The sequence below is a fragment of the Agelaius tricolor genome, unplaced genomic scaffold, assembly GCF_023055355.1.
Source record: "Agelaius tricolor isolate 1412-34295 unplaced genomic scaffold, bAgeTri1.0.p SCAF_10, whole genome shotgun sequence".
In the NCBI taxonomy this organism is placed as follows: domain Eukaryota; kingdom Metazoa; phylum Chordata; class Aves; order Passeriformes; family Icteridae; genus Agelaius; species Agelaius tricolor.
The window spans coordinates 9,182,256-9,210,176 of NW_027269270.1; the positions used below are offsets into that span (position 1 = coordinate 9,182,256).

The 27,921-nt window shown below is 43.3% G+C and overlaps 3 protein-coding genes across 6 annotated transcripts; 2 read left to right on the forward strand and 1 right to left on the reverse strand.

Annotated features, from left to right (window-relative positions):
* The first annotated feature begins 540 nt into the window (after window positions 1-540).
* BZW1 (basic leucine zipper and W2 domains 1) lies at window positions 541-9,805 on the forward strand. Its single transcript, XM_071434641.1, has 12 exons — window positions 541-678; window positions 1,093-1,166; window positions 2,923-3,099; window positions 4,708-4,802; window positions 5,048-5,113; window positions 5,374-5,509; window positions 6,083-6,192; window positions 6,310-6,480; window positions 6,746-6,892; window positions 7,212-7,350; window positions 8,172-8,294; window positions 8,555-9,805. Exons 2-12 carry the CDS (start codon window positions 1,103-1,105, stop codon window positions 8,584-8,586), a joined length of 1,260 nt encoding a protein of 419 aa, XP_071290742.1. The 5' UTR covers window positions 541-678; window positions 1,093-1,102; the 3' UTR covers window positions 8,587-9,805.
* On the reverse strand, window positions 1,563-21,894 carry PPIL3 (peptidylprolyl isomerase like 3). 4 transcript variants are annotated; one of them, XR_011680347.1, is made up of 9 exons: window positions 21,692-21,789; window positions 21,077-21,123; window positions 19,842-19,916; window positions 18,936-19,029; window positions 18,247-18,314; window positions 17,739-17,857; window positions 17,129-17,450; window positions 10,648-16,889; window positions 1,563-2,672 (listed from the first exon to the last, which is right to left on the reverse strand). XR_011680347.1 is itself a non-coding variant. In XM_071434648.1 (7 exons), exons 2-7 carry the CDS (start codon window positions 21,077-21,079, stop codon window positions 17,324-17,326), a joined length of 486 nt encoding a protein of 161 aa, XP_071290749.1. In that variant the 5' UTR covers window positions 21,080-21,123; window positions 21,692-21,789; the 3' UTR covers window positions 10,624-17,323. The 4 variants fall into 4 exon arrangements, 3 of the variants coding, with proteins under 3 accessions (XP_071290749.1, XP_071290751.1, XP_071290750.1); XM_071434648.1 differs by lacking the exon at window positions 1,563-2,672 and having other exon boundaries at window positions 10,624-17,450; XM_071434650.1 differs by lacking the exons at window positions 1,563-2,672; window positions 10,648-16,889; window positions 21,692-21,789 and adding an exon at window positions 21,801-21,894 and having other exon boundaries at window positions 17,052-17,450.
* On the forward strand, window positions 21,833-27,314 carry NIF3L1 (NGG1 interacting factor 3 like 1). Its single transcript, XM_071434647.1, has 7 exons — window positions 21,833-21,972; window positions 22,189-22,617; window positions 23,332-23,494; window positions 23,948-24,074; window positions 24,454-24,592; window positions 25,987-26,070; window positions 26,938-27,314. The coding sequence occupies exons 2-7, from the start codon at window positions 22,197-22,199 to the stop codon at window positions 27,120-27,122; spliced, it is 1,119 nt and encodes a 372-aa protein (XP_071290748.1). The 5' UTR covers window positions 21,833-21,972; window positions 22,189-22,196; the 3' UTR covers window positions 27,123-27,314.
* Window positions 27,315-27,921: the final 607 nt, after the last annotated feature.

A 27,921-nucleotide genomic window follows, 5' to 3' on the forward strand; every position in this document is an offset into this window, starting at 1 on the left:
CAGACAGACTGCCTACAGCCAGAAGGTATGATGAGACCTGCTGAGGTGACTGCTAGTGACAGAACCCGTGTTTAAACAGCAGTAGAGCAGGCCTGTGCTTTGCTGTGTGTCAGACGGGCACAGCTTGTAACTGATAGTCCTGTCTGCACACACTACAGTACGCCAAGTGCTTGTTACCACCAGGGTCTGAAAGAAGAAATTATTACAACTGCAAAGCAAATCTAGGGTCCAGTAGCACAGCAGGAATGGTACTGAAGTTCGATATACCGCGGGTTCTGGCGCTGGACCCGCACTTATCACCCGCGCTCCGTGGGCCGCAGATCGGGCCAGAGGGGAGGTGTCCCTGCGGTGTCGGGCTGGCTCCGCCGCAGGGAGCGCGGGGGGCACCGGGCGCGGTCACCCCGGGGCAGGGCTCGGCCGGGCAGCTCCTCTGGCCGGGCAGAGACCCCCGGGAGGAGCCAGGAGTCCGGCAGCACGCGCGGCGCTGAAAGAGCCCGCCCCGCTCCCCGCCCCTTCCCTTCTCCATCCTCTCGGGCGGGGCGGGGCGGAGCGCGGCCCTCCCCTCTTCCGCTGGCGTCGGTTCCGCTCGCAGAGCTCTCGCTGCCACCGCTCCTCGCTGCTGTTCCTGCCCGTCTCCGCTCCGGGCCGCTCGGGCATTTTCTCTCTGCCTTAAAGTCGGTGAGGAGATGGGCGCGGGTGGCGAGCGGCCGGCTGGGGCCGGCTGCGGCAGCCTGGGCCGTAAGGGCCGCGCCGCGCTGCGGTGGAGGCCGGGGAGGGAGGTGGTGCACCCCTTCTTCCTCCCCTGCACGGGTACCCGGGAGCGGGGCAGCCTTGGCGGCAGCGGAGGCACCACCAGCTCGGGCCGTACGGCGGGGCCGAGGGGCGAGAGGCGCGGGCACGGCCGCGGGCACAGGCACTGGCACCGCGCGGGCCCCGGCTCCGCCCTGCGGCCGCCTCCGCCCGGGGAGCCCGGTGCGTGCCGGGAGCCGGGCGGGGGCCGGCGCCGCCCGCAGCCGCCCAGCGCCGCGGGAGCTGGAGGGAGGAGCGGCCCCTGCCCGCAGCGTCCTCACGGGTGTCTCTGCTTCCTTGCAGGGTGTCTTTTATGAATAATCAAAAGCCGCAGAAGCCGACACTATCGGGCCAGCGTTTTAAAACCAGAAAAAGAGGTGAGTTATCGCGCCGTGCCCGCTGCCAGGACCGGCTGCCAGCGATATGTTTACGGTAAAACCTCGGTTTCTGTTAGTAAGCAAACCAGTGCCTTCATGCGTTCACCGTAAATTTTTTACATGAGACGATGCTAAGTGCAGAGTCTTGAGGCTGACTGGAACTTTCTCTGCACTAATAAAAATATTAGTATTTGGCAGTCAGAATTGTCACTGAATTTACTGTAATAACCTTTGCCTAAAAGATGGTCATTCTAGAACTCCTGAGTGTGTAGCCTGCAGGCAGAACGATCTAGTACCCCTGAATTACAGGGGAACTCCAGCACAAGCTTGTTGCAGGTTAATGCATACATCTAAGGAGTATCTAACATAGTAAAAATTTCAGTCTTAGCCACTGGATAAAACTTATATTTTCTTTTTTTTAATTTTTTAAAAATTGACAGAAAGAATCTACAACAAAATCCCACAAATCCACCTACCCACCTATCTTCCAGTCAACATCCAAAAAAACCCCAAAGTATGGGACATTCAGAGGCCTGTCTCTCTGCATGCACAGTTACTTCCATAAGAAGAGTTAGTCACTGAAGAGGTGTGATGAGTAACTTAATGTTTTGTGGAGCTTTTTTCCAGCCTGAAGAGGAAGTAGGGATGCTCTTAGAGTTTCTGTTCAGTACAGTTTTATTTGTATACCAACAGTGTTCTAGCTCTAACAGACAGCTTTAGGCATGCTGTACATGCAGAAGCACACTTGGATTTATAGAACCTGTTTGAATGTCAAAGCACCTCAAAAATCTCTTGAACATTAGAGTTTGCTGTGGTCTGTCCAGCAGATGAATGCCAGCAGCCAGGGGTTTAGTCTCTTTAAGCATTTAACCATAGTTTGGCTGTGAAGCAACTCTTCTGGAAGAATGAGCTCTGTGGTTCTACCCTGGAAAGTAACTGATCCAGTATTTCCAAACTGGCACCCAGCTTTTACCAGTGTGTTTATACTTGAATTGACACTGGACACCAGTATGCCCTACTAGGCTGCTAACAGAATTGGCTAAGCTGTGCTGTAGACAGCACTCAAAATAAGATCTGCAGTTGAGTTCTCTTACCTTTGGAAGCTTCTAATCTCATTATTTCCATAATCTAAGGACAAATTGAGATGAGAAAAAGTTGAAGACCTCTTTAAGGCTTTCTGTTAGTTATATGGGTGGATTTGTTGCATGTTGACTATGCCCTGCCTGTAGTAAAAACAAGGCAATGATCAGCTGATGTATCAGGTGTGAAGATGCATCTGGAGTGTTCTGCTTAACAAAAGCAAAGGTTGCTAAATAGCTCTGCAGTTAAGGCCATTAGGTTAGCTCCTGTGTCTACATTTCCCCCAAGCACTTGAGGAAAAGTTACTGCCTCAAACTCACCTAGCTGCAGGTTAAGATGAGGGGATGGTCTTCACAGCCAAAAAGTGAATTTCCAGGTGACTTGGATGTGATAATGGTACACAGTTTGTCAGTCAGAAGATTTCATCTGAAACAGAGAGACGCCCAAAAAGCTGAGATAAAACATGAGTAATTGAGTTAAATGTACAGAATTATCGGGGCGTGTATTAAAAATTGTCTTCCAGCTAAGTCTCTGGTTTTGGAGGGAAAGTGATCTATCATGAGAAGAGTGTTATAAGAATCAAACTGAGAAGTCAGGTAACCCGTATTAGAGCCAAGTAATGATCATCACAAAGAACTCTTAATGGGAATCTTATTTCAACATTTTTGCTTTACAGATGAAAAAGAGAGGTTTGACCCTACTCAGTTCCAGGACTGTATTATTCAAGGTTTAACTGAAACTGGCACTGACTTGGAGGCAGTAGCAAAGTTTCTTGATGCTTCTGGTGCAAAACTTGATTATCGCCGCTATGCAGAAACACTTTTTGACATCCTGGTGGCTGGTGGAATGCTGGGTAAGTCCCTGTGATGTGGCTGCTGTCAGCTTCATTCACTTCACTCTGCAAAAGCTACATTTCCTTTCAGTGCAAAATCTCTGCTAAAGAGCCCATTGAGTGTGTAGAACGGGGTTTGAGCTAATCTGTGGTAAACCACCTGATCATCTTGGTGCCTGAACAGTTACTGTAGAAATACAGAAATACTCTCTATAACCTGCCTCAGTTTTACTTGAGTCTGTTTGCATTCCTTGAAGTGTAGATTGTACAAACTCTGCTTAGAAGAAAGCACTTTGGATTTTTGGGTGTGCTGGGTGTGGTTGGTTTTGTTTGTTTGGCTAGTTTTTGCTGGTCGGGTTTTTGGTTTGGTTTTTTTTTTTTAACCAGGAGTAGATCTTGACTCTGATTGGGAACACTTCTAACGATGAGAGATGGGTGATTGCTTGTTTCAGATGCATGGTCTGTAGTAACACGACCAGTAGTTGCCCTGAAAGATTCTGACATGTTCCTATGATTTATGCACCCTGCCCTGTTATTTTGGAAAGGAAACTTGTTTACAGAAGGATCTGAAGTGCTTAGTCTTGGACATGCTGTTACAAATAATTTGTTGTTGACAGTAGCGAGGTCATGGGCTCTAGCAGCCATCAGGGAGTGAGAAATAAGAGGGTGGTAGAGTTGGCAGAAAACACAAGGACTGAGGAAGTGAAATGTGATGATGAAAATTCTTGCAAACTCAGGTACACGCTCTGTGTACCAAGAGGAACAGATGCTCACTAACCAGGTAAGCACATGCTGTAATTGTTACAATATGTGGGTTTACATTCAAGAGTCTTAACCAGTGCATCCTCCTGTGTTAGGAAGTGTTCCTTCTAGGAATGAGTCTGATGGGGAAGGGAAGAAGGCATTGCTGTTAGTAGTGATACGGGGTGCTTTACTCAACTCCCTGTCTGTAACAGGTAGCTAAGGAAGACCAGCTTTGATCTACAGTCAGAGGAAGCCACAATAAAAACTGACATCCTGTTGCCTTACCAGCTTCTGGTTTTAAAGTCATGTTTCTGACTAATTCATAACAAAGGAACTCCACTGTATGTAGAATGGCATAGAAATTGATGATGAGGTGTTCTGGCACCAGAGCTGGCGACCTGGATGCACTTTCATTAGTGAAGCAGCCTAAATAACTAAGGTTTCAGGCCCATCTCTGCAGCACTGAATTTTGAACTGTGTGTCTCTTCATGTCTTTCATGCTGTTGTGGCTTACTCTGTCGTGTAAAAGGCACGAAGCAGCGCTATTGCAGCAGACACTGAAAAGACACTTGCTGGAATTAAGCAGCTTCCTTTAAGGGAAGAGGAGCTCATGTGGCCTTGTTAACTTATATGGAAACAAGATGTGTTGTCAATCCCCTTAGCAGTAGGGGGCCAGAATAGTTAAATGTTCAAATTGAAGCTGATTGTAAAGTTCTGGTGCAGCAGTGGAACACAGGGGGATGTAGGGGTGTCTGTGGTGATCAGGTCATTGAGTTCCTCATGACAGGAAAATGTGTTGCATGCTATGGACGCTGGAGTTGTGCTTGGAGACTGCTCAGTGCCCTCACTGGGAGTAGCACTGCTAATGCTGAAATCCTCCTGCAGCCCCGGGCGGGACCCTGGCAGACGACATGACACGCACAAATGTCTGTGTGTTTGCAGCACAGGAAGACCTAGAAACCATGCAAGCATTTGCTCAGGTTAGTGCTGAAATTAGGGCAATTTCACTTAAAGCTGTTTAATGTCAAAAATTAAATGTTTGTGTAATTGTGTGTTAACATAAAAATAACGCATGGCTTTAAGCATACTGGAAGTGGTAGAGCAGCAGTGTTCCAAGCTGTGGTTGCTCTAAAGAGTTCAGACCTATTTTACTGAACTTAGTTTTTTAAAATTCAAATCAAATGATAGTTCACTGCAAAAGATAATGTACTCTATGTCTTTCTAGGTTTTTAACAAGCTAATCAGGCGTTACAAGTACCTGGAGAAAGGCTTTGAAGATGAAGTCAAAAAGGTATGGAGTGGTTTTTTTATCAGCAGACAAATAAACCTTCACATTCTGCTAGTTAATCACTCTGTAGAAGGGCTACATCATAAAATGGATTATTAAAATACAACCCTTCAAAGTTGTTCGTAGAAGAATGGCTGGCTTGCATGACTACGAGTGACTGATGCTTCTGCTAGCGTGATGAAACAGAAGTGTTTAACACAGGCAGTGGCTAAAGTTTAGTAGGAGGTGGTAGTTTTATGCAGCTCTTCTTACTTGTGCTGCAGTTGCTGCTGTTCCTGAAAGGGTTCTCAGAATCTGAGCGGAACAAACTGGCCATGCTGACGGGTATTCTGCTTGCCAACGGGACACTCAATGCATCAATTCTCAACAGTCTCTACAATGAGAACTTGGTTAAAGAAGGTAAGTGTGGCCCAGCTCCTCCCTTAGGAAGGGAGACAGAACCATGACAAGTAGGTGGAAACTGTGATGACATTACATCCGTGCAGCTCACAAGCTTCCTCTGGTGATAGATTGACTACAGGATTAGCAAAGGTAAATGTGATGCCCCTGTGAACCTGGAAGATCTTGTTAAGACTTGAGAAAATGAGTTTCTTGAGAAAGCTTGTGTGTAAGACTTCCCTGCCTGACACTGGGGGCTGCCAACACTAGTGTTGCCCAGCAAGGCACCACTGTATTTTTGAGAGGGACCTTTCAGGATGCAAAATGTGTGTCATGTCTTTAGGTTACTTCCTGAATTGCAGCAGGAAGAGTTGAGTTTGGTACAGGGAAGACTTTGTGATGCTGAGTTGTAGGAAAAGTCCAATTGGAGGCTGCAGTGTCCTTGGGCAGGGAGAGGTGCTGCAGACTGTGCTGGGGTTGGAAGCACAGCTGCTGCTCTGAGCACAGTCTGACAAATGAGGTACCCTGTACTCAGGCCTTATGGTTCCCTGTGTTTTGAATTTCACTAATAATAGAACTATTCTGACTGCACAGGTGTTTCTGCAGCTTTTGCAGTCAAGCTGTTCAAATCATGGATAAATGAGAAAGATATCAATGCAGTGGCTGTCAGTCTTCGCAAGGTAAACATGGACAACAGGCTCATGGTGAGTACCACTGGAACCACTCTGCTGTTCCATAAGCCAGTTTTGTGAACAGCATTTGCCAGCAAAGTACTCAACGCACATTTCTTTTACAAGAGAGTTGTAAAACTTTGTTTTCAGGAACTCTTCCCAGCCAACAAACAAAGTGTTGAACACTTCTCCAAGTACTTCACTGAAGCAGGACTAAAGGAACTGTCTGAGTATGTTCGGAACCAGCAATCCATAGGAGCTCGGAAGGAGCTGCAGAAGGAGCTGCAAGAGCAGATGTCACGGGGAGATCCATTCAAGGATGTAGGTGTTTGTACACGAGGTGCACGTGCTTTCTGTGCCTGTGTCTCTTTCATACTGAACTTAGCTCTCACTGGGAACTGAAATGATGAACTGGGGGGTGGGTTGATATGAGCTTTGTGGTCTTTCCTTAATGTCCTCAATCCTGCTGTATGATCAGGAAGGTTGGTTGTCATTCTGAAACCTTCTGGGTTACCTTTAGAAGAGAAGTTTTAATTTAGCTTAGTGCCATAAGTGGCCTCTCTGCTTACTCTTACTTTCCTGGCAGATCATCTTGTACGTGAAGGAGGAGATGAAGAAAAACAACATCTCAGAACAGACTGTGGTAACCATAATCTGGTCAAGTGTAATGAGCACAGTGGAGTGGAACAAAAAGGAGGAGCTGGTAGCAGAGCAAGCCATTAAGCATTTGAAGGTACTGTAACTTCAGTACAGTACTTTTGCACCCCTTAGGCCGAGCCTGTTTTTCCTTCTGTCTGCAGCTCCATTTTAAATGTTAAAGCTACAACTCTGCTAGTGCAGAGACAGAATGAGATGGGGAATTCTCCCCCTTACGAGGAGTATTACAGGCCTAGGGCCTGAGGCAGAGGCAGTGACTGCTGCAGAGCTGTTCTGGGGTGGGGCTGTGGTTTGCAAATTTCTAAGCAGTGGCTGATGGAAACTGCAAAACCAGCTTTAGTCAGGTGGTAAATAAGAAGTGTTCTGTGTCTGCCAATCTGATGTTCTTGTTACAGCAATACAGCCCTCTACTTGCTGCCTTCACCACCCAAGGTCAGTCAGAGCTGACTCTTCTGTTGAAGATTCAGGAGTATTGTTATGACAACATTCACTTCATGAAGGCCTTCCAGAAAATAGTGGTGCTCTTCTACAAAGGTAACTTTGTGGGGTTGTAGTTCCAGGGGTTTGTAGGTTTTTGGAGGGGCTGGTTTTGGTTGGTTGGGGTTTTTAAAGTTGCTGAAACAGGGGAGATCAGTGCTACAAGATTGCACTTCCTGAGCTAAAGAATTTTCTACCTCATGTTAGTAAAAATGCAGAGGTGCATGTGGCTGGCCCTTTGCACATGGGGAAGTGCAAGACAAAGATGCTGCCTGTCTACAGTAGATCTGCTTAAGAGTTGCAGAACAAAGCTAAATTTAGATTTTTAAGGCATTTTGTTAAGTTCCATGATCATTTATTCTTCTTAGTTCTCTTAAACATTGAGTGTGAGCAGCTGAAGATTGAGACCACCAATATGTTTCAGGCTCTTTTTAAATGTCTGATAAAAGGTGGTACTGAAAAAAACTAAGCTGTGCACCTATGGAAACTTGTTAAACTGAAGACTGTACTGTACTTGTAAAATCTAAACACCTGCACCACAGGAAGTGTTTACTTTGGACTTCAACAGAATTTGCATCTGTTCTTAGCTGTTAACTGAACCTTTGCTTAGTGTGCCATCTCAAATAACTCTAAAACACTCCCGACTGTTAGTGGGAGTGAAAGTGTAGCTCCTGGATACAGTACTGAGGAAACTCCCAGCATGAGGAACCATCCAAAATGCCTGGTTGTCTGAATTTCAAAGCTGAAGGCACTCCTAGTGCAGGTCTGTCCAGCTGTAGCCAGAGGAGTACGTGATGTTCCTAGGAGAGGAAGCAAAGGCTGCCGATCAGGTTCTCAGCAGTTCACTGTGTTAACACTGCTCTTGTCCATCTTTACAGCTGAAGTTCTGAGTGAAGAACCCATCCTCAAGTGGTATAAAGATGCCCATCTTGCAAAAGGAAAGAGTGTTTTTCTGGAGCAGATGAAGAAGTTTGTTGAATGGCTCAAGAATGCTGAAGAAGGTAACCATCGGCTTAGCTCCTATGTGAAGTTTGTTCATTTTGGGAATCCTAATGCAAATAATGCTGTGTTTGGGAGTGGAGGATGTTAATTGCCCCTCTGAGACTAGTGTGCCCCCTCCCCTGGTCCTGGCTAGAAAAGCCTGCCAGGACAATCCCTGTGGCTCCAGCAGCAGCTCTTGTGCAGGATGCAGGGCAGCAGCTGAGCTCAGGGCTGGGGGCTGAGCCATGGCCAGGCTGCTGATGAGGTCTCTCTGTTGCAGAGTCGGAGTCTGAAGCTGAAGAGGGCGACTGACCTGTGAAACTCTGGCCTCAGTAAAGCAAACAGGAGCTGTAGATAAGTGTCATGTCTCATGTGTCCTTCTGATTCTTACATCCTACCTCCCTGTATCAAGCATGATATAAGGGCTCTCATGGCAATTTATTTTAACTGTTTTCTATAGTTAATGGAATACTGGATACTGGATTTAGTTTTTAAAACCATGTTCAAGTAGCTTACAGGAGCTGTTAAATTTGACTCTTAACCTGCATTTGTCCTTTCAGTTACCTTCTACCTCCTGTATTTTCTACTGTAATAATGTAATATAAGGCCTTCCACGGTGAAATCCATGTCATCTGTTGGGATTTCTGTTTGTATTGGAGTAGATGTGATATGGTGAATGAGACCTAGGGCAGTCTGCTTGCAAATTAAACTACAAAAAAGCCTCCCAAGGGAAGAGGCAATGGCTTGTGTGGCACTGCAGTCTGTACCACCAAATAGCCCCTGTCATAGGTGGTTGTCCATGTCCCCAAGTACTTTGTCATCCATTTACCAGACTTCCAGCATAAAGCAATCCTCTATTCCAGCTGTGGGGAAGGTGGGAGCCCCGCTGCTGGAGAGAAGCTGTTGTGGTGGCAGGAATTGGTTACCATGCTGGGGCATGAAGAGTGGCATCTCTGAGCCTGCTGGCTGTCACAGCTGGTGGCCCATGTTCCTGAGGGACTGTCAGGTGCCCCTGCAGCTCTCGGGATGCCTTCCTTTTGCCTTTCCCTCATGGAAGCACAAGCAGTGCTGTTCCACACAGAGCTGCCCAGCAGCTTTCTTGAGCCAGGCACTGCTGCTGACAGGGCTGGGGCAGGGGAGCAGCTGCTTTGTGCTGCTCTGTAAATGCACAGCTGCTGCAACCTAAGGCAGCCAAAACACCACCCCTCCCCCTCTGAGGTTTAGAGATTCTTTTATGCTGGCAGCTCACACGCCAAACCAAACAACTTATCTGCTCCCTGAAACTTTAATTCCTAATGGAAATTCTCAGGACAGTTCAATTCAGAAAGAATGGGGAAAAAAAAGGTGAAGTCTATACTGTTGTAAGCTAACAGTGAGCATTAACCTGAAGTACTGGTAACCAGAGTACACCTACTAAAATAAATGAAAAAATTGGTCATCACAATGCAATCTGTTCAATACTACAGTGATCTTCCTTACTTTGTAACTTTTTTTTTAAGCAAATAAAGGCCATCCTTACACTTAATGCAAAGAGCTGTCTCTGCTCCTTATTTGAAAAGAAAGCAAAGCACCACTGATACTATAGAGTACAAAGCAGTGCTACGTCTTTTGCCTAATTCAAGGACTGTTGAATAAAATTAAATTAAAATACTACTTTGTTGCTATTAGGGTGCTCTTTTCCATGTTGAAAGTGCTAACATCCCCTGAGTTTGAAAACCAGGTTCATCTGTATATTAAGTAAGTTTTATGTCAGTATTTGGTAAGTATCCAAGAAGTCAGACTAAAAAGTAAGGCAGTTACAATATAACCAAATGTTTAAGTTTCTTTGGTCCCTGTGACTCAGCCTGCTTAGCTACAGGAGCCTGTGCCCTCTTTCTGCCTTTCAATGGAAAGAAAAGTGCTGCACGATAAGAGCAGTGCTTGTTTGCAACAAAATCCAGCATCTTCTGAACCACATCAAAGAGGTTCTTGTGGTCAGAATCCTGCCATGTCATGAATGCCTTCATGGAAATAAAATAATGTTTCGTTGTTTATCTCACAGTTATGCTTAAAGCTTCTGTCCTCAAGAGCATTTTCCCTGTCGCATCTTACCTTCAGTGTTGACAAGTATCTGCCACCAGGATTTTGTTCATCCCCATCCAGCTGTCTAAAGAAATTTTCATTTCTTTAGACAAACAGACTATTTTTTAATTTGATATTCTGTTTTGGCCCTTCAGTAGAAGTTTACCAACATTTGTGTTTGCAACTTGGGAACTGATCTGGGAGTAGTCCACCAGAGGAGCCAGCTTGTCAAAGAGATGACTGGGTCTTAAATCTAATCTGAAAATATTGAAAAGAAAACCATAGCAGTCCAGTACATAAAAATATAACTACCTGCTTTTATTTGCCATGTGGTATGGAAAAGACCCCAGTTCCTTGCCATGGCTCTGAAGGAAATCCAGAGAGACATTTTTGTTCATTGTTAGAGGAAGTTACCAATATCAGGAAGTTATCCGTTTTCACTGTACCCTGCAATCAATAATCACTTTCAGATTAAGGAAGAAAGAGGCAGTACTGATCTGTTTCCTGAAGTAAGGTGGAGTGTACTAGGTTTTGGCCCTTGAGGTTTTTTCCCCTTGACCCTCTTTTTTTTTTAACTTTGTTGATTAATCTCAAGTTTCAGCAACACTGTCAAGATGAGATATTTGAATTTTTTGATGGTGACAGATGAAGCTACATCTGTTACTAGCATGGCTTGTAAATTACAAATGTTAAGAAGGTGATCCTTCACACCAAGCTGCTGCCAAAATGTTGACTGAAAGCAATGTGTAGAAATGTTCTGTTCATACCGTTCCCTTGTGCCCACATCTCTTCAATGTGGCACCACGGAGGAAGGCAGCTGAAGTTCTTGCATAAATCATTCTCCTAAATCCCTGCCTCTCCAGCATATTTTGACCCACCTGAGGAGAATTACAGATGCTGCATCATCCTAAGGTTCACAGTAACTTACAGGAACTAGTGCTGCTCCAAGGTAGCAGTCCATGAGAATGCACTGCACTCCTAACGTGTCATGGCTGTGACTGTCCCAGTGCTGTGAAAGGATTCAGAAGGTTCTTGTTTGATACCAGACTCCAACCCAGTCCAAGAGCTCAAGAAAGAGAGCACTGTGCTGCTGGAGCACAGTTCCATGCATGTGACACCTCTCAAATGAGAGTGCAGCCTAACAGGCTGCTGTGGCCACGGCTCACTGCAGGAGCTCTGCACTGGCCTGGGGGCAGCAAAGTGTCTGATGCTTATCCTCAAATACTGCACACCCAAAGCCCATAGCCCTCATCTCTGACTGAAGGCAAAGGTGCCATAATTTTTTATTATTTTCACAGCTACACGTTTGCCTCTCCTGAAGAGATGGGATCGAACAGTGATTAGAAGAGTGATTAGATGAGCAACTATTTCTAATGAAGAATATTCAGATATACATTGTTTATAGCAATGGCAACCTTTTTTAAAAAGGTAGTTTTTTAGTACATGCTGACAATATAACCAACGTTCATCTATGCATAAAATACTAAAATTTTAAATATCAATTCTGAAAACATACACCTTATTATACATCCACCTTATACCTTATTATTGTTCCTAGAAATAAAAAACCCCACCCATCACCCTGTGGTATTTATGTATGCTATTAAAAATGCAAAGCAAACCAAAATAGACTTAAGGATTACCATTGAAGCTATTCTAGATTATTGTTTAAACTGTAAATATCTACTTGGACAACTGGTAATAGACAACTCTCATCAAGGCTGCAAATGCTCTCATCAGCAAATGCTGCACATTTACAGTGAAAAAAGGAAAATAAAAAAATGCAAGTTCTACAGAATAACAATCCCCACTCCCAAAGAAAAAAAGAAAAACAAAAGTCTTCTAAAAGCTCTCTCAGATCTTGCATTAAAAGCACTTACTGTACTGGTTTTGTGTGGCCAGGTTTTGGTAGCTGGCGGGACTTAGAGGGTTGGCTTCTGAGAGATGCTGCCAGAAGTTTCTCCCTGTGTCTGACAGAGCCAATGCCAGCTTTCTCCAGGACACAGGCAGCTGCAGCACAGGGGTGCCAGTGGCCACGGCTGGGCCAAGCAGAGATGGTGCTAACACCTCTGTGATAACGTATTTAGGAAGGAAAAAAAAGTTATGGCACCGATCTAATTGCACTCAGAGAATATGAGGAAGAGAATATGGTGAGAATATGAGGAAGAGAACGAGAGGAACAGCCAAGGTCAGTAGAGAAGGAAGGGCAGGAGGTGCCCCAGGTGCAGGAGCCAAGATTCCCCTGCAGCCCATGGTGAGGCAGCTGTGCCCTTGCAGCCCAGGGAGCCCAGGGATGCAGAGATCCACCTGCAGCCTGTGGAGGACAACACACCAGAGCAGGTGGATTCCTGAAAGAAGGCTGTGACTCCAGGGGAAACCTGTGCTGGCAGGGACCTGTGGAGCTGTAGAGAGGAACCCACTGGAGCAGGTTTCCTGGCAGACCTGTGATCCCATGGGGAGCCACTGGAACAGGCTGTGCCTGAAGACTGCTCCTCACAGAAAGGGAGCCATGCTGTAAAGGTTCATGGAGAACTGTCTCCTCTGGGAGGGACCCCATGCTGGAGCCAGGAATGGACTCTTCTCCCTGAGGAGGGACAGAAATAACTTGTGATACAGTGAATGTGCTCCCATTCCCTGTCTCCCTCCACTGCCTGGAAAGGAGGGAGGGAGGGGAGGATGATGCTATTAAGATTTTACTTTTCAGTATCCTGTTCTGATTTTGACTGGTAATAAATTCAGTTAGTATCCCCAAGTCGAGTCTGTTTTGCCTCTGATGGTATTGGGTGAGGATCTCTCCCTGATCTCATTTTGTGAACCTTTTGTTCCATTTTTTTCTCCCTAGTCCAGCTGTGGAGAGCAGTGACAGAGTGGGTGTGGTTTGGTGGGCATCTGTCACCCAGCAAGGGTCAACCCACCACATCTATCTAAGAAGTTAATAAAGTCTGAAAAATATTCTATGCATCTTGCACTTAGTACATCTCTGAGAGATCAGATCACCCTCTGCATTCTTGCATATTTTCCTTCAATAGCTCTTCTGGAACAGCAGCCAGACTGAGCAGCCAGTCAATGAACTCAAGTGAATTCAGGTCACAAAACAATTCATTCAGCAGGGAGATACTCAGGCATTCAGACACACACCAGGCCACAAACAGCAGAAGCAATTTCAAATTCAGTCCCTGCAAATCCACATAGTTTATGTTACAGGAGGAAAACATGGCAAGAAACAGATTTTCAGGTGAGATACTCAAAGTAGGAAAGCAACAAAAAATTACAATTATTTTTCTTTTAAAAGATTGGTTGACTGAATTTTACTTTATGATTTCAAGATCCCTATATTTTTCTTAAAGCATAGGGATTTAATAATTATCTTTTAGATATATATACACACATACATATTTTTAAAGAGTCTTGTGTCCAAATTAAACTAGCCATCTTAGGCAATCAAGATTAAATAACTTGTATGAATCTTTGGCAAGAAGCTATTTTTTTAAATCATAAAAGATATATGTTTGCTTTATGCTGTCTTGGCTTAAGATCTTAATTCAATTTACAAGTCCAATCTTCAGGTTTTTTAACAGTGTAACAAAAATCAGAAAACCCACCCTGCTAGTGGGAAGGCATCATCCATATTTAATTCTACAAATTTCTCACTGATACTTGAAAAAGTCAGTCTGGCATGACCCCCTTGCTCTTTCAGTGATACTTAATCAAAATCTAATTTAAAAGCGTGTCCTTGCATTTTAGAGTAGAAGCAAATGCTTGTCATATTATAAATTTTGAAGGCATGAAAGTGATGTCTGTATTTCAAGTACTCCAGTTGATGGCTATTGTTCATTAATCTGCTCAAATATATTTAGTGAACAAATAGCAGGACCATGTTCTGTGGTATCACAAGCATATGTACAAATGATACATTTTCACTGAAGGAAATGCAATCCCAGCAAAAAACAGTCAGCTACTAAAAGGAATAAACTTCTATTATCCACAGAATTCCCCCAGACCCACCAATTATTACTGACAGATGAGAATCTATCTTCTTAAAATAAAATAAAAAAAAACAAACTAAATTAAAATTGGTCCTATCACCTGTGGAGGTTTAGTATGACATGTATTATAAAGTGTCTTGTATTTCCTTTTGCCACCAGCTGTCCCATTAGACCAGATCCTTGGCTACTAGGATGCCCAGTGTCGGACATCCTTCCTCGGACTTGTGATTGCAAACTTCAAAACTGTGTCATTGACAACAGCCTCTTTCATTCACAGAATTGGTTTCTGAATCATTACTACAAAAACAAAAAGATCCAGTAAATGTAACTAAAATCATTCTAGTGCCCCTATGAAGGCAGCTTTTTATTTTAAGCTGCACGACATCTTTCTTGAAATACCTTCAACTCAAAAATTAATCTGGTATCGCACGACCTGATCATAATAATAAAATTTTAAAACATGCCTGCTGATATCAGAAGTCCAGAAGTTTTTTACCTGCCAGGAGTTTCAGAAAGATGGTTGCAGCACTTTTTCTCCTGTGCACTTCAGAATGGCATCCCTTTTCCATTCTTAGCACTGCTGCACCTTCTGCAAAGTGTTCTTTTTCTTTTATCCCTCTCAGGACCATTAGTTTGACTGGAATTCCCCAAGTGTAACAAACATATTTTACTCTTCTGAGTTACAATCCACAGACAAACATTTAATTTTCAAAGCCATTAATTATCAAATTTAAACTATAATGACTGTGTTTTTCCTCAACATCCCAGTTTTTGGCTTTTTTCTCTGCTCCTTCTTCCAAGTTATTTTTTCATTCAAGAGCTTTTTTCAAGTTAATTATTTTTGATAGGGGACCTTAAACCTATATCCTTCTTTAAAAAAGCATTTTAAAGACACAGTGTGGCTCGGACACTCCTGCCAACCTCCTCAGGCCCTCAGTGCTACATTACCCTAGGAAGAAGAAAGGCTTCTGTGTGCTTAACAAGGGCAAATATTGCCCGGGGGGTTTTCAAGATTTCAGTGAAGTTTTTCTGTGGGAGACAATAAAACTCGGGTTATCTCCCTGCCAGGCTGCCCATGAGGAAAAGCGAGCTAACTCCTCACCGTTTCAGCCCCAAGCCGAGTGCAGCGCCTCAGGCCGGAGCGCGGCGGCCGCTGCCGGCCCCTCAGGCCCCGGGCGGGCGGGCGGAGCGAGGGGGACGCGGGCCCGGAATCCCCGCCCCGGCGAAAGGCGCCGTGCTCGGCCCGAGCAGGGGCTCCGGGAGAGGCTCCGGGCCCGCCGCAGCGGCCGAGGCCATTTTCTGCCCGCCCGAGCAGGCGCCGCAGAGAACATGGCGGCCTGAGGGGGCGGGCGGTGGTGGGGGGGGCGAATGGGGACTCCGAACTGCGGAATGGCGATTGCTTACCCTGCCGGGGGGGCTGCTAATCGTCTCTGCACTGACCTGAAGACGGCTAGCGCTCCTCTGGAATCGCCTTACCGTATCTGACAGACAGAATACAATTTTGAAAAGTTTGTTTGTAATTTTGTCCCAATAGGATCACTCTCCTTTCAACCCACAACATTAGACTAAAAAAAAAAAAAAAAAAAAAAAAAAGTATCTACATTTAACGTATGTCCTCCAGAGAGCAAAATACTTGGTGCTGCTGCATTTCATACTTTCTATGTAACAACAGCCTTCTCTTTCTGGAGGAAAAAAATACCTGAAATTGTTTCCAGTTCAGTACAATTTTAAATTATTAATTATTTACAGTTCTTTTTGCACTGTAGGAAATTCCCCAGTATGTCCTTCCTCCTGCACATCAGTCAAGTGTGCCATTGCACGCTTCTGTTTACCTGCTACTGCTGCTGGTTATAAGAGATGAGCACAGAGCTAAAAGAATAAAATCCTTTACCTGACTGAAGCATTACACTAAAACATATTAAGCCTGGAACAAGGGCTGGGAGCTTAAAGCAACATTCCATGAAGAATATAGAAACTTCGTCCCCTCGAGCAAGTATTGATTAACTCTTCTCATTAGCTCAGTAATCTGCACCTGGCATACCTTTGCCTTTCTTTTGCAAATGAGTTCTTATTATATTAAGAGGCCAAGTCTCCAAATAATGGTCTGAAGCTGACTGCAAGTCAGCTGGATCTTGAGCCTCCCTAGGGTTACAAATCATATATATAAGAATGGGCTTTGCTAAGGGATGCTCACTGAGTGAAAACAGAATTAGGGGAAGAAGTCCAAAATGGCTCTTATTTGTTCAACACCATGTGACCACAGCCTTTTTGACAGTGCTCTTTATTTTGTTTATCCCCCCCTCTTTGTGCAAAAAAATCATGAAAAACAAGCTATGGTAAATCCATGTTACCTAGTTTCAGTCAACAGCTATGTAAGGACAGAAATACTTACTCTTTCATAGCAATAGTGTTGTGCCAGAAGCAGAAGAAGTTACTCCCATCTGTCTTTTGGGAAGGCTAAAGACGTTATCATTCCAACACAGCAGCACAAAAGCAAACACTCCTTTAAATATGTTCTTTAATCTTCTGGAAGGGAAAGGTTTCATCTGTTTATGACACTGCTCTCACCTAGGGAAAAAAAAATGTGTATCTTACTTTACTCTCTTGAGAAAACTGAGTAAGGAAGATGACACTTTATGAGAAAGTTTAACAAAACTGGTAGCATGAAATTATAGAAAGGACATTGCTTTAACATAACATCACTCAAAAAGATAATGCAAAAACCAAAGATTAGAAAAAAAAATTAAAGCTTTTTTATTTTACAAGTATAAAAAACAATGCTTAAAAACCAAAATGCTGGAAGATACTCTGGAAAATGTAGCTCCTGAAGCAGAAGACTTCTCTGTCACAACTCCCAAACAACATTAAAGATCCTGAAAATTCTGCATTCAATAAGCAAAGATATGATCCAGCTGAAGTAACCCTTTTTGATGGCTCTTTAAACCCCATAATCTGGGAATTATCTGACCAGTCTCTGCAGAATGTGTTGCAGCATTCTGTGGCTACAGAGCAAAGGGGTTGGCATGAATTGTAATGTCTTTAATGCGAACATCATTAAGAGGTCGATAGGTTTTCTCATTCACGGGCAGCTTCTCCAGCTCATCCAGGGTCTCCAAGCCATCAATAACTCTGCAAGAAAAACACAAGTGCTAGAAATTGCCTTCTAGTAATGATTTAAATTTCATAGTTGAGGTATCTCAAAACATTTTACAGTCAAGTATCCCAAGGCAAGGACTTTGCAAGCAAACGATACAAAATAAGACAACCAAAATATTTTATGTGGCAAATAACGTATTTTGAAAGGAAATATTAAGCATCCGTGACAGACTCCGAGAAGAAGTTCAAGCATTTGCACATGCCCTGAAATACTCAGGTCTTTCCCACACTCTGACAGAGGTGTGCAGTTGAATCACTTACTTTCCAAACACCGTGTACTTCATGTCCAGGTGTGGCTGTTTGCCGTAAGTGATGAAGAACTGTGATCCATTGGTGTTGGGACCATTGTTTGCCATGGAAACTACCCCACGGACACTGTGCTGAACAAGAGGAAAAACCTCAGCATGAATACACATCTGTGAAACCAGAACTAACCTGGGCAAAGTGCTCTATGGCCTAGAGCTCTTCCTCAATACCATTATTCAGAACAAATCTTGGTTGCTAATATATTCTATCAGAATCAGTAATTAGCTCCTCAAAATGGCTCTTACAGTGAAAAATTACTTCTTTGCCTTCAGTGCATGAAAAATGCTGTCAGAAATTCTTTTTGCTTCTGTCTTCTGTGATGAGAACACTCAAACCTTACTTGCCAAACACAGATATGCCTGCTCCTATTTTAATAATAAGCTATTGTTCTCCGACCAAGAGAAAATTATTGTAGAGAAAATTCAAATGAAAATGTAAGTGCATATTGAGAGCACAGAAATACCTTTAGATATTCACTGAATTCATCTTCAAACTTCTTGCCCCAGATGCTGTTACCTCCTTTCCCAGTGCCTGACAAAGAAGCACCACAGTAGAAATTATGGGATTTTCAGACTGAAGAATCCAGAAATTATGTTCTGTTACAGCATTTTACAACAAAGACCCTGGACAGCCTGCAATTAGTTTGAGGCAGGTACTTGACACTGCACTAAGACATAACTCTACATAAGGAACCTGTTAAGCAGCAGAACAAAACACTGACATATCCTCAAATTAAATTCAGTATAAGCATGAACAGACACAACTGAATCAGCTTTCTCCCAGACAGCTGACACTGTCTGTGACATTTTCCCCAAATGCTTTAGATGCAGCCTTTCAGGAAGAAACCACACAAAGCTCAGTAGTACCTGCTTCTACTTTGGTCAACAGAACCATCATATTTAGTGGAAACAGTTGGTAAAACTCAAGTTTGTAGAAAGCATGATTACTTAAAATTGGGGTAATGCCTGCACTTCTGTAAGCCCACCACAAAAAACAATCTCATCATAAAAAACACTTATCAACAATACAATAACTCTTATATTTTTACTTTACTTACATTTTGGTTTTAATATGCATAATTCCTATTTATTTCCTTACATGTTATTTTTATGTACATTTTTTCCACAGAAAAACCCAGACAGAAGAATTTACCTAGTGGATCCCCTGTCTGAACCATGAAGCCCTTTATATTTCGGTGAAATACGCATCCATTGTAGTAGTTACTAGCACAAAGAGCCAGGAAATTCTACAAAAATCAAACAAACCATATTAACAAACAACTGAAAAATAGTATTATCTTACTAAAATGGCAGCATTGGCAAGACCAGTGCTTTTATCTCTGCTTGGCTTTGTGACCATGCGAATTCCACAGAGTATTGCCACAGAGTAGTCATAAAGAAATCATAGCTAAAAAACTCCTTTGATAGTGTCACACACAAAGAATAAAAAGCTTTCAGTGCAAGGCTGTCTGACTTGAGGAACAAACAAGAAGTCTAAGACATGCTCTCAAGTATCATTCCCATTCAGCAATTTTATTTGTCACGTGTAATTTTGTAATCAATAACTTAATGCCTCAGCTTTTTCATTAGAATAAATGAAATTTATTTCAATTTCAGTTTATTGCAAAAATTCAAAACTGGGGTTCCTGACAAACTGTGAGTGAGTCTCACTCTTTCAAAGTAAAATCAAGTCTGTGAGGGTATGAGAAAACCCATGGAAATTTGGGAATCGCATGCTAGGTGCTGTATTTCGCCTTAAATAAAGCACCTTAAAGGTGCTGTATTTCCCCTGTATTTCTCACTTTGGGAGATGCTGGAACTTCAAAAGAAGCACCCTTAAATAAACCTTATCAAGAGAGAAACAGGCATGAAAGTCCAGGCAGTATGACAGAGTGCACAAGTTCCAGAGTGGAACAGACACTGCACCACCTTAAAATGTTGGTATTGCATTACATGAAAAGGTGAAATTGCAAAAGCCACTTCGCCTCCTCCACAGTCTTCACTATTTCTACTGCTTTGTTTCACCACTAGGCAATCGTACTCCTGGTACATGACTTACTTCACAAGTCTTTGGAGTACGCTCACAGAATAGTTCAATTTTAATATCTCCCACATCAGTATGCAGCGTGACAGCCTGAGCAAAAGGCAGAAAACAAGAACTAAATCAGCAATAAAATACTAACAGACACTGTTTTATTTCCCAGCCCCATCAAGAACATAAGCAAGTTTGCACTGCATATAACCACTGTTTCAACATTTGGCCATAAGCAAGGCTACTGTCACAACCAATCTGCATTTCCAGTAAAATCACCAGAAAGCACTCGGTTTCATCTCGTTTCAGGACAAATCAAGTTTGCCATGGTAATGCAGTAGCTGTTGCATGCTGTTACACTCCAGAAATACATTATTCATTTGCAAACAGGACCTACTCAGTCACTTGAACGTAAAGGTGAAAAATCAGTATTATATCTATTTTGGATGGTGCACACACCTTGCTGCTTTATAACTAGAGGAGTAACTGATGTCTGCAGCCTTTTGATTAATAAGGCTAGTTGGGAATGGCAGCATATATAATGTGCCTTCACAGACAAGTAAATCTTTAAATTAACTTGCTTTTCTTAAGAATTTATAAGTTACCTTCATAAAATTTAAAGCCAGTTACCCAGTGACCTAATCACATTTATCTCTACAGGCCATATATATCACAGTGCTTCCATGGGAAGTGCTAAACTATGCAAAAACAATTACTGTGGGGATAATCCTATAGCAAAACTAATAAAAATCAGCATCACACCGATACTGGCATACTGCTCCAAAAGCATACAAGCAAAGGAGATAGTTGTCCACAATGTACAAGAAGATGCTATAGAAGGTGTATGATCAGTTTAAGACATATATAGTCTTATCTCTATTTCTCAAATTACTATACTTTTAAAAAAGCCCATGAGTGCAGAGGTTTTCATATGTTGAAGCAAAGGCATGTTCTTGCAACTAGACTAATGCTTCCGTGGCAAAAGAAACCAAACTAGATTATCAAATACATGCCAAAGTAGCATTAAAATCTGGGATCTCTAAAGTGAAAGCATAATTAAGTTTTAGACTGATGTAAATCAACCTGTTTTCCTTTTCACAGTATCTTTTTTTATAAGTTTGAAATTAAAACCCTGAACTTTTCATGACAAACTCCTCACAGCATCAGAGTAAAACATGTATTCCTCTGAGATGGAGAGCAGCTGTTTGCTTTCCAAGAGATGACCATTTCACAAAACATATAAAATGTGCTTTTATTCTTACCATGCCTGCTCATCAAAATCTGAGGTAGCCTTCTGTACAGCGATTTCCTATAAACATAAGAAATTTGTTGGTTTTTTTTTTCCTGCCAATTCCCATTTGGCTTTGATTCTAAAATATTTGTTGGTTACATGCTTTTACACCACACATTTCTACGGTGCCATTCCAGTGACTCTGTGGCTAAATTTTTGCATTAAGCAACTACACAGCATATAAAGAATGAAAAATTACTAGAAAAAGACCACTTGGAGAACGGAGAAGAGGGCAAAAAACTCTTTCCTAGGATGAAAATTTATACTAAGCAATCAGTTTTTGCAAATATTATGGCAGCTGGCAGAATAGTAGATAGCAGAAATTCACAACTAAAAGCCACATGCCAGTACCTAACAGAAGTGTGATTTGGGGCGAACTCGTGACAGCTGTGAGTGCCTGCAACAGTCAGGTAACTGCACCCAATCAGACATTTTAAATCTTTGTAATACTTTCAAATGAAATGTTTAGAATGCCGGCAATAAAACCGCGGCTGCGTAGAAGCCGAGAGATTTACGCGGCAATAGCTCCTCTATACACCCGCCCTCGCCCGTGAAACCCCGGCCCCGTGTCCCCACCTCAACTCACCTGCCCCCGGCTCCCCTCACCCAGGGCAGCCGCAGCTACCGCTCCCTCCCTGCCCGAGGTACCGCCACCGAAATGCCGCGCACAGAACAGGCTCCGAGAATGCCTTAACCTGCCGGGGCTGATGCAGACCACCCCCGCCGGGGAGAAGCGGCTGCTCTCCCGCGGGCCTCAGTTCACGGCCGGCGGAACGGAGGGGCCGCCCCAGCCGCGCTGAGCGCGGCGGAAGCGGCGGGGCCGAGCGCAGGTCCCGCCCCGCAGCGCCGGCCCTGCTCCGGCGGGAGGTGAGCGCGGTGCGGCGGGAGGTGAGCGCGGTGCGGCGGGAGCCCCGGGCCGGGGAGGGCGCCCGGTGCCGGGTGGTGCCGGGGGTGGGGGTGGGTGCGCGGGCAGGCAGGCGCACTGACCGGCGGCGGGGCAGCGTCCGCAACCCGAGCGGCCGTGGCTGCTGTTTGGGCGGCGGGTTCCCCAGACCTAGGCCGGCCTGTGTTTGCCCCGCACAGGTCCCCGCATGCTGCTGCTCCGCTCGCCTCTCCAGCGCGTCCGTGCCTTGGGCCGCCCGCCCATACGCGCCCTCATGAACCTCCGGGAGCTCGTTTCTGCCCTGAATGACTTCGCATCCCCCGCTCTGGCTGAAAGCTGGGACAATGTGGGATTGCTGGTGGAACCAAGTCCTCCCCACACAGTGAACACCCTTTTCCTCACTAACGACCTTACTGAGGAGGTGATGGAAGAGGCAGTGCAGAAGAAAGCGGACCTCGTTCTTTCTTACCACCCTCCTATATTCGCACCGCTCAAGCGAGTAACGTGGAAAACCTGGAAGGAACGGCTGGTGGTCCGAGCCTTGGAGAACAGAATCGGGATTTATTCTCCACATACGGCATACGATGCCATACCTCACGGAGTTAATAACTGGCTAACAAAGGGACTGGGTGAGATTCTGTTAAGAACAAACAAATTAAAATTATTAAAGATGTATGCTATTTTAGGTGGGATCTTTCATCATTTGCCTTCCAGCTTTTACAGGTGTGATTTGAAGACTGTTTTTATTTTTCTTAATATTTTTATGGTACTGTAACCTTAAATACATTTTAGGACATTTATCTTGGTGGTACATGCCAGATAACAAACACAAGAGGATATTTTCAAATGCATGACTCTACTATTGGATGTATCTGGAACTGGTGGAGCATATTTATTGTCCACTGTGGTTGCAATAATATCACTGACTTTAAATCACCACCTTTCATTTATAAAGTACAACATCTCAATGTTTGCAAAGTATTTAAACTATGTGAAATTATTTTAGATTTTTATTCTGTATTGTGGCTCACAGATTACAATAGCTGCATCTTTTCCAGCCTGTCATACAAACTAGGAACTCTTTTTGGTTTTGTACAATCCTTAGGATGAAACTGATGGCATTAAGAATGGCAAATAATACATATCCATCAGCTTCTTTGGACTTAAGATAGACTGTGCCTAATGGAGACAGGAGAATGAAAAGCCCTCAGTTCTGGTCAGGAAAAAAGGATTTGAGTGCAAAATTTGCATCTTTGTGCCACATCTCTTTAAGATAAATGCTAAAACAGTGTTAGAATACTTACCCTGCTTTATAAGCCAGCAATCTTGTACTGTTTTCTCAGGCACCTGTACTTCTGTCCCACTGCATCCATCAACTGCGCCAAGCTCTCCAGCTGAGGGCACTCACCGGGTAGAATTCTGTGCAGATGCTGAGCATCTGGATGCAGTCCTGTCCAAAATCAAAGACATCCCAGAGACCTCTTGTCTCACTACTCTCCCAGTCAGGTATTTGCTCCACTCTCTAGTGTTGTATTCTTCCTATTGTTTGAAACAATAAGTTGCTGTAATTGTATTTTCCTTTCTAATAATTTTGTTCCTCTGTGCATTGCTGCTGTATTTTCCAGCAATAGAATGAGAAACTCAAGGAATGATCCTCCCTCTCTGGGCAATCTATGTCATGCTAAATGGTAATAGCAACTCAAGTCTAGCATCACACAGATTAGGGGTGTTAAAGAAGAGTATTAACAGGAAATTTGATGAGGACAGTTGAGTTAAGTTCCCTTATTTGTTTCTTCCAAGACAAGTTTAGGCTTGAAATTACAATACTGCCTTTTTTTCCTTTCTCAGTGGTAGTACAGCCACTAGGATAAAATAATAATTATAATGCTGTAATATAGTAATTACAATGCCAAAATTTTACCTAGCTTCTTAACAAGCACCAGGCATGTCTTTCTTCAGGGTTGAAGGTGAGGAACAAACACGAGTCAGTCTGAACTGCTCTCAGAAAGCACTGCTGGAGGTGATGGCATTATTGTCCCAGAACAGCCTTCTTTATCACAAGACCGAGATCCTTTTACTACAAAAGGTAACAAAATCACAAAATTTCTTTCTGTGAATGTATTACTTGTGTGAGCTCAGTACCTTAAACACTGAAATGTAGTAGTCAGTGGCATCACAGCTTTCCAGTGCTGCCCCAGTGCTCTGAAATACTGGCATATGGGAATTGGAAGCCACACCCATTTTCCAAAGCAATCAAACTATTTATGTGGCCTGTACTAATTCTTAAATCAGTTCCAATGGCTGGCATAGTTCATACGTTACATTTGAGAACATCACATACATACTTCTTGGTAAAGTTCAGTGTTGTTCCTGCAAGCCCAATATACTATTCATCCTGTGCAGTGTGGAAAGCAATGCAAGCATCTGGAGTCAGCCATCTCACAGTAATTTTCATTTTCTTTCAGCCTCTTCTTCCCCATACTGGAATGGGACGCCTGTGCACCTTGAGCGAGCCGCTCTCCTTGTCAGACACAGTGGAGCGCATCAAAGGGCACCTGGGGCTCTCCCACGTCCGCCTGGCCCTGGGGGCGGGCAGGACACTCGGTAAATGGGCTGCGATCCTCCTGGCCCTGGGGGCGGGCAGGACACTCGGTAAACGGGCTGAGATCCTCCTGGCCCTGGGGGCGGGCAGGACACTCGGTAAACCGGCTGTGAGCCAGACTGCCTGCCAGGACTGGCACTGCAGGAACACAGGGAGCAGCAGTGGGTGTATGACAGTGGGAAACACTGCTGTCTTCACCGGGTTTACTTCCAAGAACTAGAAAGCGCTGTTAAGAAACAGCATCTTAGAATTTTCAGTCGCATGAAAAGAATCTCATCTGTATTTTAATGGGACTCTATATTACACTGGCTGATGTGGTGAAGAAGGACAGTACAAGTTGAATGAAAGATATAATTTTTGGTAATTTATATAATGACTAAATTTTTTTTCCTGCCCAGGATATCAGGCACAAAGTTGTACTGTTTGATTGTATCTTCCCTTTTGTGACTGAATGTTAAAATTCAGAGCATTTTTAAGAGTAAGACACTCTATGTTATCATTATGAACACAGAACCTTGTTTTGATGAAAGGTGAAACTAGCTCAAATAGTGGGGTCATTAGTAAGATGTGGAATAAACATCCTCTTATCCCAGCTACCTATCCTAAAGTCCAAAGACCATAGCTGGTAGAATTTGTGAGAGTAAATTTGTTGAGAGCTCTTTGTAATTTAGAAGGCAGAAATCTTATTAGACTGACAATTGCACTAAAAAATTCCCAAACTACTTCAAAGCCTCTTTTTATGATGTGGTGTGACTCCACTTAAATCAACAGTAATTGCAAGGCAACATACTGTAAAACCTTAATAGATTTTGAAAACTCCCTGTGTTGTGTGTCCCCTCTCCTTAGTGAATATAATATATATGAAAAATTAAAATTCACGTCACTGTCATATATGTAATAACTTGGAATTAGCAATCACAGCAAATGGACAATTTTTATTGGCATGGAGCAGCTTTCAGCTTGCATTAAGACTGGTCTTCTGAGAGCTGAAAGTTAGGAACCAATGTATCTCAGAGGCAAAGAGCTGCCTTAGTGGCATCATTAGTTGGGAAACTAATGGTGGTGGAACATGAGTCCTGCAAAGTGTAGTGGCCTTCAGAAATCTAACTAACACCTCACTAGGAGAAAGGCCACCAGCAGCCAGCCTCTGTCCTGGAGTTTTCTAAAAAGTTTCCTGCCCCTTGGGAAAAATCTACCTATCACAGAGGATTTTGCTGTATTGTCAGAGGTGTTATAGGCCCGTGACTCTTTCAAACTGACAGATGTGTCTCTTCCTCCAACAAATTTACATTGACTCTAAAATCAAGATAGTAGTTAACTGAAACAATTACTAGCAATACACACGAGGGCTCAACAAAGGGGAAGGAGTTTAACTGTGGCACATTGTATCCTGCAGAATCACCAGTGAAGAAAGTTGCTCTGTGTGCTGGTTCTGGGAGCAGTGTCCTGAAGGGAACAGAAGCTGACCTCTATCTCACAGGTAATAGACTGCTGTTTCATTATTTTTTAAAAAATAGTCATTAGAGAAAAAAACAAACCCCAGCAAAAAATAAGAGGGTTGACTGGCTTTTGAAAGATTTGACCACTAAGAACTACCTGTTATTTATAATTGAGAAATAATTGGTTAGTTATTGGAATGACAAACTAACATTAAAGTAGAAATAATGTGGATCAATTGGCAGTGTGGCAGTGAAAGATACTTGAATTAAAATATTGATTTACAGCATTTATCTCAACAAAAAATCAGTGCGGATGGCAGTGAGTTGCAACTTTCATTCTGAGTATTTCTCCTTTGCCAACATATATTTCCTCTTTTCCCTACAGAATTCGCTAATGCAAAACAGAATATAATGTAGTCTACAGAACCTTCCAAAGAAACACCATAGTGTGTCTAGCCAAAGGGCCACTTAGTCCATTATTCTCTCGTCCAGCAGTGGGACGGCTGTCACAGCAATGTGAAAGCTGCCTTGCATTCTGTAGGAATTGCTGCCCCTTCTCCCCCTTGTGTGTAGCCCTGCAGAGCTGACCCAGAACTGCTTTCTTCCATCCTCTTTCCAGACCACTCTGAGCCGAAATTATTTTCTGCCGAAATTGGCAGAATTTACAACTACTCAAAGATGGCAAGGAATTTCTGTGGTTTGACCCAGCTGCATACAGGGTCTTTCAAAGGACCCTGGAACAAGAGTGTTCCACTTTCCTACTGAGCAGGTTGTGTTGCATTTCCATTATGGCCTATATTCCATTACATCACCAGCTTTTAGCTGAGATGCTCCATACATTGCAGAGACCTGGTTACCTGAACTGTACCATTTGTGATCTCCATGACATTTCTTTCTCAAAATGGCAGGAGAGATGTCCCACCATGATGTGCTGGATGCAGTTGCCAATGGGATAAGTGTTATTCTGTGTGAGCACAGCAACACTGAGCGAGGCTTCCTGTCAGAGCTGCGTGATGCACTCACCATCCACCTACAGAACAAAATCAACATCATTGTGTCTGAGAAAGACAGAGATCCTCTCCAGGTGGCATAGGGGGAAAAAATTGGAGAGAGAAAATTCAGTCAATAGTGTTATCTTGCACAGACCTATCCAATTGCGGAGCTTAATGAAGGTGCTTTCAATTGGTCCAGTACAGAATGATTGTACTATATGGTACCTCAAAGTCTGGGGTAGATTTTGTCATGTCAGAAAAATAAATGTTTGTTTTGGAATACCAAAGGTTCATTTACTTGATTACTGGACTGTACTTGAATAAATTTACTGTTACTGCTTCATGTTAGGAGATACAGCTGATAACCATGATACTCAAGGAAAAAATACATTACTTACCTCCAGATTTAAGCTTATGCAGCAGTTCTACCCTACTACAGCTATGTCAAATCATGTCAGTGCAAGCCACTGATATTTTATCTAACAAATTTCAGAAAGACTAGTTAATGAAAGGATGGACATCAACTGTTTGCATTAGCAGTTGTACTAAGGCACCACTCAGATGCAAATAAATACAGAACACAAAGCAAGTTGTTGGTACTAGTATTCAGTTGCACAATCAACCACTAATGCAGCTTTAAGGCTTTTCAAAAGAGAGATTCTCAATTCAAAAAAGCTTTGTAAAGTTGAAACTCAATTCCTTAACAAAGCTGTAAATTCACGTGCCTTTGTCATTTTCTTTTAAAAACAGTTTCTGTCAACTGTGGCTTTTAATTACAGGATTGCTAAAACTGAACAAGTAGTATTTTCACCACTGATAATGAGTTTAATTTTCCAAGTTAGTTTTTTCTGTTGAGATTTTTTTTTTTTAAGAAAAAATCTCACAGTTGTATACCCTACC